The sequence below is a fragment of the Sinocyclocheilus anshuiensis genome, unplaced genomic scaffold (genome assembly GCF_001515605.1).
Source record: "Sinocyclocheilus anshuiensis isolate Anshui unplaced genomic scaffold, SAMN03320099.WGS_v1.1 scaffold1442, whole genome shotgun sequence".
Taxonomy (NCBI): Eukaryota; Metazoa; Chordata; class Actinopteri; order Cypriniformes; family Cyprinidae; genus Sinocyclocheilus; species Sinocyclocheilus anshuiensis.
In genome coordinates, this window is record NW_015558616.1 from 257,470 (window position 1) to 268,662 (window position 11,193).

Below are 11,193 nucleotides of genomic sequence, written 5' to 3' on the forward strand. Positions count from 1 at the left end.
TTTTAAGTGTTTCGAATGACAATCAAAATAAAAATTGATTAAACTATTGATTATATAGCAAATATAAATACACAATAATTTTTTGCAAAATGAAAAATACAAAAACATATGTTGTCACCTGTAGAGATCAACTGTAGAGATCATGGTCGATCGGTCTCAAAGTTTTATACGTTAGAATCAAAAATCTGTTTCTTTGTAAAGAACAAAACAGCAACACAAACCACACACTTCGCATGTTTGGCTCAAGACAGCTGAAGCCGATTAACACGTTGTGTCCTACAAGAAAAAGTCTGTTTCACCACTGAGTTTGATTTCTCTTGGTGAAACTGGCTGGATTTCATTTGGAAATGTAGCATGTTTGGCCAGCCCCTTCAGACAGGAACGGAGTGCAGGAGGGGTTCTGCTCGAACCACAAATCTCTCCTCTTCCTGCTTATACAGTGTTAAGCGACAAATGACCTGAAACATTAAACACCTTTGTGGTGTCAGTGACACACTGTAAACAATGTGACAAGACTAAATCCAGAATGGGTCATATGCAACAGCAAAAGTGTATAGACAAACTCCCCTCTCTTGCCTTGTGGGTTATTGAACGCAGCCACGTGTCTGAGTATGGAAATGGATTTTACATGCACGAGTCTGCTGTACTGTAAGCATGTGAGACTCTTACACTATAATTGCAGACTAATTCAGAATCCGACTGCTACTTCACTTGCATAATTAGACACATTGAGCTCTTATGAAGGGGCTGAGGAATCAGAGTAATGCTGACATTCAGACAAACAGCACAGCTGCGAATTATACTACTATAAATTGCACAGTTAAACAAGTTAATTTCAAGTGCGTACATTTAGAGTGTATATTGCAAGCTACAACAAAAAAATGTCCAAATGAAGTCAAAGTGTTGAACGTCTCCAAGCAAAACACATTACTGGTGTTTCTGTCCTGAATGAATCAGTGTTATTGAATGAATCGGTTGATTGGGTAATTCAATGACTTACTCATCAATGTTTTTGAACGAATAAATTGATTGAAATAAATTGCAAATCTCAGTACTAGTTTCGATCCTGAATGAGCAAGTGTGTCAATTATTAGTTGATTCGGTGATTCAATGAAAATTCGGCGTTTTTGAACAAACGGACTGAGTGAATGACTCAGCCATTCACTACATAACTCTAAAAATAGCTATATTAAGGCCAATTCACACCGCACTGACAAACACCGACAAACGCCAACAGACTAGTCTGTCTGAGTTTGTTGGATCAGTGTGTTACCCCTGTCGGCGTTTGTTGGCGTTGGTCGGAGTTGGTTTTAACCCGACTGAACATGTTTAATCGGCGTTTGTTGGGTCGTGGAATGTCTGAGCAGTGTGATATGATTTTCCAACAAACGACAACAAACTCTGACGTATTCTGACCTGGCCACGAACCGTTGCCATGATAATGAGGCAAGACTGCAAGTAGGTGCTGGGCACGCTTAGGAAAATAACTTTAAAAATGGCAGGTTTCTGGACAAACCAGAAAGAGGAACAGTTTTTGGATCTTTGGGAGGAGAGGCCAGAGCTTTATGCGGTGGGTGTAGCCGAGTATACCAACCGCAACACGAGGGGGAATGCGATCAGATCGATCGCTACAGCGCTTGGGAAATTTCACAACGGAAATTTATTTGACAATATATTATTATTATAATAAAACTGCCTTACAATATTACCAAAGACATTAATAACAGTATCATTTTTATTGTTGTTACAAGATCATCCATTTTCCCCCCTAGTTAAGTCTCCCTGACTTGAAGTCTGTTGGTGTCTGTTGGGGCAGTGTGAACATGACAGTTATTTTTCATAAAATTCTAAATCCAGCGGCCAACGTGTCTGTTGGCGTTTGTCGGTGCGGTGTGAATGGGCCTTTAGGGTCCACACTGACACACTATAATGTTCTATTAATTATAAGCTCCTGCTGCAGTCATGTCGCCTGCCGCTTTAAATGCTCAAGCTCTTTAAAGTTGGGTGGATTCTGATTGGCTATCAGTGTTTTTAGCATTTCTCAGCTGGAAATTTTAATTATAGTTTTAAAGGTGCTGTATGCAAGTTTTTGACTCTACTAAAGCATAAAAATACCATAATATGTTTGGAGATATTTAAGAAACATGCTAAATTAACATACTTGTTTATCTGAAAAACAATGCGTCAGTTATTCTCCTTTGAAAATGTGCGTTCCGGGCCGGAATGTCGGTCTCTGTTTTGGTTTGTGAAACACTGCCAGTTTACCCAATTGTATTTCGGCACCCAGGGTTGCCTAAAACAGCGTATTTCATGTCCTTCATCGTCAAGTGCGCTCGTTCCTATTGGTGTCGTCAATCTGGCAACCTGCGTGTGCATCAAGTCTGAGGAGGAGGAGCCGCGTGAAAAAAACCCTCTCCAATATTTTGAATTTGGACTGCAATACCTAGTTCAACCACTCGGCGTCAATCCTACATACAGCACCTTTAATAATCATTCTAATTTAATGAGTCCACACCTATAAGGACACAGAGAATATCACTGAAATCAGTCTCAAAATGATTATTTCTATCTATTGAACAATAAAAACATTGACTGTGGAGAATCCAGCCAAAGCTCAAACATTTAAAGCTGCAGACGACATAACTGCAGTTCAAGCTTATATAATAAACAGAGCATTATACAGTATATAGTGTAAGTAAAATATACATAATGTGTCTGTGTATAATAAATATAATATATACACAAATATTTATCTACATACAAGAAAAAAACAATAACAGCCATGACAGAATGTCTTAGTGAAATATTTATTCTTTTATATAAACATATAAAACAAATCATTTAAATACAGAATATCTGTACACAAACTTCGTACATAAGTTTCTGCAGTGCTCAGCATGGGTGCAGATGCAATCCATGGAGTTTCTTGGCTTCTGAACATGGCAGAGTGGGTCACCCAGAGAAGCACAAAGTAGAGCAGCGAGATGGGGGTTTTCATGCATTAACATGTCCTGGACTCACAATCCTCTTCTAATTGGACTAGTTTCCTTACCATTCATAACAAACACAAGTCGGTGAAGTCTATTCTGCACAAAGCAGGCAGTTAAGACATACTGTGTATTTTATATTATTCGCATTCGTTGGTGTGTCAACTAAGCAACTATGTGAAGGATTAGGCAAGGAAGGAAACCATCCAGAAACATGCAATGCTGACTCTGTTGTCTCTGGTGTAGGTTATAAAGCAAGTTAATGGCACAGGGCCATTTCTGAAGATGCTTTACCATATGAAGTCATCTGAAGATGAATTAGGGATATGCCTGGCAACTTTATCCGCTGTGCTTCTGATTAAAAACTATTCTACTGGAGTTTCATAAAAAGTGGGTTCAACTAAGGGGAAAAGAATAAAAAAAGATATTTGTGCATAAAATACTCTCAGCTGTTTTTTGTTCCACTTTTTTTTCTTTTTCTTTTTTAGCTCTATGAAGACCACAGGGAGGAAAACAAGCCACATTTATTCACCGATTCTGCCACGTTCCTCGCATGGGCCAAGAAACATTTAATCTCTTCACCAGGTTCTGGGTTAAACTGACTTACAGCACCGTTAATAGTGAAAAACACATAAGCCAACGTCTGGGGTAAAGGTGAGAGAAAAACAAAAATAAAATATGAAATTATTAAAACAAAGGTCTCTCAAAACGTATGAGGTGCAAAAAACAAAACTCTATTGCCTACCAAGAATCTACCAAGAATTATATTTCCGTCTCCACCAAAAATCAAACAAGTGATTTCATATGCCACCTGTCAAGGCTCTCCACGTCTTTTTTCATGCGCAACAAAGCAACTGCTGACACTATCACCCCCTTTACTGTAAGTGTGCTGCCGCTTAATGGAAGGGCTGCCATTCAGCTCTCATGTAATGAACACAAGCAAAGCAGCCTGGTGACACCATTACTCTTCAGTTCATTAGTCTAGAATGAACTCACAAAAAAGACAATGGCTGATTGAAAGCGATCACTCTCTGTTTCAAGTCAACTCAGAGATAAAGGCAACTGGAAATGCCTTAGTATTCCACACTGAAGCTGCGTTTAAGATGCCTCTCTGTTCTCGCACAGAGGTGGCCAGAGCCTGGCAGAGAGTTGAAGAGCTCTCCACACTTCTCTCCTGCATCTCCAGGCCCTCCGGCTGAGCAGTGACTGTTCTAGATGTAGTCGTCATCCACCGGCTCCCCCCGAACGTCGCAGTAGTGGATGAAGACGACCACCACACGCTGGAAAACACCCCTACGTGTCTGCCGTCGCTCCGAGATCTCCTCACCGATGGTCTCCATGCAGATGTCGGCCGAGAGCTGTCCCTTACGCCGCGGCGCATAGATAGTGGCTGACAGAAAGGAAGATTTCAGAGAGTGAGCGAGAGAGAGTTTTTTTTTATTTTTGAACAAATCAATGCAGCCTTAGTGAACAAAAGAGACTTCTTTCAAAAACATTAAACTAACCAAGCTCAAAAATGATATATTATATAATTAATATAATTGTATAATCAAGATGGAAAAATAATATTGGAAAATAAATGGTTGAACAAACATCATGGCTAAATGACTGTACTATAGTTAAGATGCATTTGTATTTGAATTTCATTGTATTGTGATGAATATTAACATCTGAACTTTATTCTTTCATAATGGACAGTGTGTTACTTACTACTTTCATCATCCTCAAAGTCATATCGGGCATAACTGTTGGGCTCTGCTGTGCGTAACGAGCGAAGCCACGGGAAATCTGTGATCATCGAATACGGCGCCCCATCTATTACTCCTAAGGCAAAGGGAGTGTGGGAAAGATCGAATGCCATTCCTTTATTATTCCTTTAAAACTGAAAGGGATCTTGTAAACATTTATGGGCAGATTCTACATTATGGGAGTCTGCAACTTTTCTCATCCATTAAGATGATTAACTTTGTGTAAGGGATTTGGGAAATGCTGTAAATTTCTCTCTCTTCTCTTTCACACATACTATAACTGTGTTTCCAGAGGAAGTGAGGGGAACTTGGAGCTAGTCTCAAAGGACCCTGATCTGTTTCCTCTCACCCTCTAAAGTGTAGATGTCTCTGCCCCAGGGATAGCTGGGATACTTCTTTACATCCTCTTCCGTCCGTGTGGCCTCCAGAAAGAATTCATACTTGATGAGTTCTCTTGTGAAAGGATAAAAACACAGCTTGTGAGTCTCTGGGTTTATCATGATAAGAAAATAGTGCCATCTAGTGAACAAAGCAGGAATCAAATGAGCCATTTAGAAAGCTGGCATAATTTTTGCAGAATCTAAGTGTAATTCAACAGGCCACAAAAAAAATTTACATTCTTCCTTTTTAAATATAGCACTATAAAGATGATAAACACTAAATTATTTATTATCTTATTCTTGGTATTACATTTACATTTAGCAGACGCTTTTATCCAAAGCGACTAATATCAGAATCAAACAGAAACGGTAAAATGGAAATATTTGTATTCCTGAACAGTGATAGAAAGTCAAGTTTAGAGAAGTCTTCGTTTTACCAGTACTGTATTATGGGTAATGTAGTCCACTCACTGGCTAATGTTGGCAATGGTGTCCATCCAGCTACGTACGCGCACTTTGTTCCTGGCATTGGGTGGGTTGCTGAACTCATGGATAATAGCAATATGGTATGGATATGGTCCACTGAAGAGCTTTTTTTCCAGAGCCAGAGAATCAATCTGATGTTAAAAAGCACATAACTGTAATATATTGTGCTGTAAATACCTCAATTACCCTTTACAGGGCTCAAAAACAAAGCTGTAATGTAACTCTATATATTAAGCACATATAAATCCAATCACACGTTTGTTGGAAAACAGTTGCATATGATGTGAAACATTAATGACTTCTTCATTCCAACTGATGAATATATTACAATTATATTACAAACTATTCTTGCAGTTTCCTTCTTGTAAAACCTCATCCATGCCAGCCATCGATATATAATGTTATTTTGATGACATACTTATTAAAACAATGTCCAATAAATCATAATAATCTAAATGTTTAAATTTGCAAAGCATAAAAATGTGTATGATCAATAAATCTATATATCGCATTCAAACGTTTGGGATCGGTAAGGTTTTTAAATGTTTTTGAAAGAAGTCTCTTATGCTAGTCAAGGCTGCATTTACTTGATCAAAAAATACACACACACACATGTCTGGTCAGCTATCCTTGTGGGGACTCTCCATAGGCGTAATGGTTTTTCTACTGTACAGACCGTATATACTATTGCCCTACACCAACCCTACCCCTAAACCTACCCCTCACAGGAAACTTTCTGCATTTTTAGATTTTCAAAAAACTTAATTCTGTGGGATTTATTAGCTTGTTTACCCGTGGGGACCTCAATTTAGGTCCCCACCGTGACACGAGTCCCCATGAGTCTGTGTGTATTCAGGTTTAAGTCCCCACCAGAATAGAAAAACAGGTACACACACACACACACACGGTAATATAGTGAAATAACTGTTTCTATGTGAATATATTTTAAAATGTAATTTTCAATCAAGTGCAGTTTTCAGGAGCCATTACTCCAGTGTCACACGATCCTTCAGAAATCATTCGAATATGCTGATTTGGTGCGCAAAAAACATTTATTATTATCAATGTTGAAAAGAGTTGCGGTGCTTAATATTGTTAGTGGAAACCGGGATTATTTGCTGAAAATAAAGTTCAAAAGAACAGCATTTATTTGAAAGGGAAATCTTTTGTAACATTTTTATTAAATGTTTTTACTGACACCTCTGATCAATTTAAAAGGGGTCATGCCTTTGTTTTTTATTCTGCATTGTTCTCTGAGATCCTCTTATAATGTTTATCAAGATTTTTACATAAAAAACATCATAATTTAAAAGTAATAGGCTATTTTCTGTCCTGTTTTGACCCCCCTCATCGGAACGCTCTGTTTGAATATGCGTGGCGGATTGTATGGGAAGTAAACGATACCACTGCTATGACTGGCTAACAGTTGTGTATGTTTGACAGCCTATATCCTTCAGAGATGCACACTACTGTGATTTAGGTTAAAAACGCATAAATACTCAGTAAATATCAAACGATCTGTAATAACAGACAAAGCAATAGAGACCACGTAATAAAAACAGTTACACACACTTGTGTGGTGTGACATTACTGTCAGATCCAATATAGCTGCACAGCATCGTCTTTTAGTTTCAATCTTTCTGAAAATCCAGCGTCCAATTGTGCCTTGTTTGTAAACGAATCCTAACCCTAACTGAAGTGAACAAAGGACCAAGTTCTTACTGACGTGGTCTGGAACTTAATTAAAGATAAAGTTCATCCACTCTTTCCTAATGTTGGGATCAGAAGGAAGGCGATGCAAAGACTGTTTTTCCACAACTTGGCACTGCACAGCGTCTTGTTGTCTTTGGAGGCATCTTTATCATTTGGTTTCTGTGTAAACCTGCGTTCGCCTCTCTTGTTATTTACACTACATGCGTGTGGGCGGGGCTAAACAGGCAGTGATGTAGAAGCAGGCGTTGATCATCTTCTGCGGAGGCGGTGTTTAGCCACACTATTACTATTAGTTTTGGCAGATTGGCTTCAATATAAGCTGTTTTTAGACTAACGAGAAGGATTTGAGTTCTGTGTAAAAACTTACAGGATGTTTTTATAGTACAGTGAAATTTTGATTTCTCAGTTCATGGCCCCTTTAATGCATCCTTGCTGAATAAAAGTATTAATTTCCTTAGAAAAATCTTACTGACCCCAAACTTTAGAATGGTAGTGTACCACAATAATTCAACAACAATATCCAGTATATCACAATAATCTAAATTTTTAAGTTTGCAAAGCATAAAGCATTTCTATACTTTATTGAATGTTGCACTTATGCAACCAATAGTAATACTGTATACTCATGAAACAGTTTCATCAAATGTGAAAATTATAAGTCCTACATCAACACAATATTCAGAAACCCACTGATTGTAGCTACCATGGCAACCTCACTCTACTAAAGAATAATGCTGACCTGCTGCATAGGCCTCATGTAGATGATGCGGTTTCTCTCCGGCGGCATGCGTAAGATCTGGTCAAGCACCTGCTCCATGTCCAACTTCTTACATTGTGCATAATCAAAGCGGTTTACTATGGGGGCACTTTCAACCACCAAGTGTTTCAGCACCCTACAGCGTGTTGCTTGGGAAAAAAACAATCAAGTTACACATTTGGATGTGATACAGTTTGACTCCTGTCAATGTCAACATGTTCTGCTATGAACTCACCATGGACAAACATCATTTTGGGGCACTCCTTAAGGACCAGATCTGTGATGCCACAATTTGTAAGTGTGATTCCCACCAGGTTTTTAGATTTAAGGCTGAGCACCTGTATGATGTGAAAATATATTTGTGATCTGTAAGAAGGTGCATTAAAGAAACATTAAGTTGAGTGAAACGAGACCATGAACAAGAACAAGACACCTGCACATGGTCATCTTCAGTCACAGGGTCACTGGTGCTGGTGGACTTGTCTGCCATATGTTTCCTCTTCACTGCAACCCGAGGCTTAGCTTTGGGTAGTTCTGGATACACCAAGAGGTGATGAGAAATGAAATGGAAGTCTTACTGTTGGTCAAATTTATCTTTATGTTAAATCTTACTGCCATAGGAAAAAAATTAACATACAATGGGCAACAAAGCAATATAGATTAGCCTTGCTTCAAAAAAATTACTCGTTCATAAATTGAACATAGCTACTTCACTCACAAAAACACAAACAAGCGCTATGAGGGATGTCAAGATTCTCAGTGCTCAGCAACACAGATTTCAGTCTGTTTTTGCACAAGCGTTTGATGAACCACTTTTATGTGCTTTTGATTCCCTTTTGAAGCTCGAAGCTCACGCAGTTCATAAATAATAAAAGAACATTTCACCCCAAAATGAAAATTCTATCAAGTATAATTTAAATGTAATTTTAAAAGTATATCAGTTTGTAAATACACTCCCATTCAAAAGTTTAGGGTCAGTAAGTTAAAAAAAACTGTTTTCAGTAAAGACAGATTAAATGGATCAAAAGTGACAGTAAAGACATTTATGGTGTTACAAAAGTTTTCTATTTCAGATAAATGCTGTTTTTTTTTTTTACTTTTTATTCATTAAAGAATCCTATTAAAAGATATTAAACAGCACAATTTTCCACACTATTAATAATAAGAAATGTTTTTGATCACCAAATCAACATATTAGAGTATGAAGGATGTGTCATGTGACACCGAAGACTGGAGTAATAGCTGTTAAAAATTCAGCTTTGACATCAAGGGAATACATAACATTTATAAAATATGTATACATTAAATTTGAAAAGTTATTTTAAACTGTAATAATTGTTTCACTATATTACTGTTTTTAATGTATTTTTGTAGCCTTGGTGAGCATAAGAGACTTTCAAAAGCATTAAAATTTTTTTTACCAACCTCATACTTTTGAATGGCAGTACGCAATGTAAGCATTATAAAGTATGTAATTTGTAATATTCAATATGTTAAATAGTCACCTTATACTTCATACTCAAAATGCAACACTCAACAATGTGTCTTTCTAATTAGGGCCTGAAAAAGGTTTAGAGATTCCTGAAATAAATGCATCTACACTTATGAGACATTCTACTACAACAGTGGTTTTATGCAAGCATGCATTCATCAGAAAAACTCTAATTTCCTACATGTGCTATTCTTCTCAGCACTGTAGGTTCTCTAGGAGTCAAAATGGGTGTGGCCCTTTATCCAAATGTCATGAACACAAGGAAATATACTGCACTATAATTGCCCATATAGACTAGCAGTGAAGTAATCAAGACCCCCAGCATTCCTCCATCTGCTTTTATGCTATGCACAAATGCCACACCACGAGGATCAGCCTTTGCCTAACTGTGCCTTTTTTCCATTGCTCAATTGATTCTCTGACATCCCACTGTGAGGAACCTCTGCTCTCGTCTTACCTGACTCACAAACCAGGGGCACAGAGAAAAGTCTGCTGCGGGCACGAGTGACCGGTCTCCTGGGAAACTCGTCTGTAGGGCTTCTGTGTGATGATCCATGCTGGTGGCCTGCAGTCTTCTCACTTTGCCCCTCAGTTGAGCCCTGAGTCCTGGGTGGAGCGTTGGAGTGCATGTCCTCCATCTCATCTCCTCCTGCTCTCTGCTCTGGGCTGTGACGTTCTGATCTATGGCTGTCTCCTCCCACTGGCAGGCCATGGCCACCACGAGTCTTATTTTCAGAGCACGTGCAGCGAGTCCTCACCATGTCGTCCTCCCCTCTACCCGCCCCACCTTGGTTGTCCTGATTGGCAGACTCCTCCCTCCAGCGGATGGAGCAAACACAGTTGCCGGCAGCGTAGCCTGAAGCAGACCCGGGCCCACTGTTTCTGTCTCTGGCCCCACGCTCAGCCGTCTCAATGGCCGCCTTCATGTCAGCCTTGATCTGCTCGCTGGTCACCTGGCAGCCTTTCTCACAACTGAGCTCCTGAGGTTGCGGTCCATGTCTACGCAGTGGAGTTTTCCCTTTACCTGCCGGAATACAGCACAACAATCATATCGGCATCAAGCTGTATCAGCCATCAAGTTTGCTCTCTTCCAATAGTGTCATTGCAGTCGTACAGATAATATTTCAGAACTTATATGGCCCCAAAAATATGTGAATATTCTTGGACACTTGCACACATGTATGAATGAAATGTATGAATTAAATGATGAAATCTGAATAGTAGTGTATATTGATCAAAAATATGACATCATTTATTGCAATTATATTCACACATTAAGTTTGGGGTAAGTAAGACTTTAAAAAAAAAAAAAGAAATCAATACTTTTATTTAGCGATGGGACACAATTAATTGATCAAAAAGTATGTTAAAGGGGTCATATGATTCTGCTAAAAAGAACATTATTTTGTGTATTTGGTGTAATGAAATGTTTATGTGGTTTAAAGTAAAAAAAAAACATTATTTTCCACATACTGTACATTATTGTTTCTCCTCTATGCCCCGCCTTTTTGAACCGCGTCGATTTTTACAAAGCTCATCAGTCTGAAAAAGCGAGGTGTGCTGTGATTGGCCAGCTATCCAATGCGTTGTGATTGGCCGAATACCTCAAGCGTGAGACGGAAATGTTACG

At 38.6% G+C, this 11,193-nt stretch overlaps 1 protein-coding gene across 2 annotated transcripts in view; it reads right to left on the minus strand.

Annotated features, from left to right (window-relative positions):
• Positions 1 to 3,418: 3,418 nt before the first annotated feature.
• LOC107680348 (F-box only protein 38-like) overlaps positions 3,419 to 11,193 on the minus strand; it is a 16,433-nt gene continuing 8,658 nt past the window's right edge. For both annotated transcript variants that reach the window (XM_016476206.1, XM_016476207.1), the window contains exons 14-21: positions 10,021 to 10,587; positions 8,505 to 8,605; positions 8,307 to 8,409; positions 8,054 to 8,220; positions 5,587 to 5,732; positions 5,085 to 5,188; positions 4,698 to 4,811; positions 3,419 to 4,377 (exon numbers count right to left, since the gene is read on the minus strand). In XM_016476206.1, the coding sequence (XP_016331692.1) occupies positions 4,199 to 4,377; positions 4,698 to 4,811; positions 5,085 to 5,188; positions 5,587 to 5,732; positions 8,054 to 8,220; positions 8,307 to 8,409; positions 8,505 to 8,605; positions 10,021 to 10,587 (1,481 nt within the window). In that variant the 3' untranslated portion in view covers positions 3,419 to 4,198. The remainder of the gene's footprint in view (positions 4,378 to 4,697; positions 4,812 to 5,084; positions 5,189 to 5,586; positions 5,733 to 8,053; positions 8,221 to 8,306; positions 8,410 to 8,504; positions 8,606 to 10,020; positions 10,588 to 11,193) is intronic.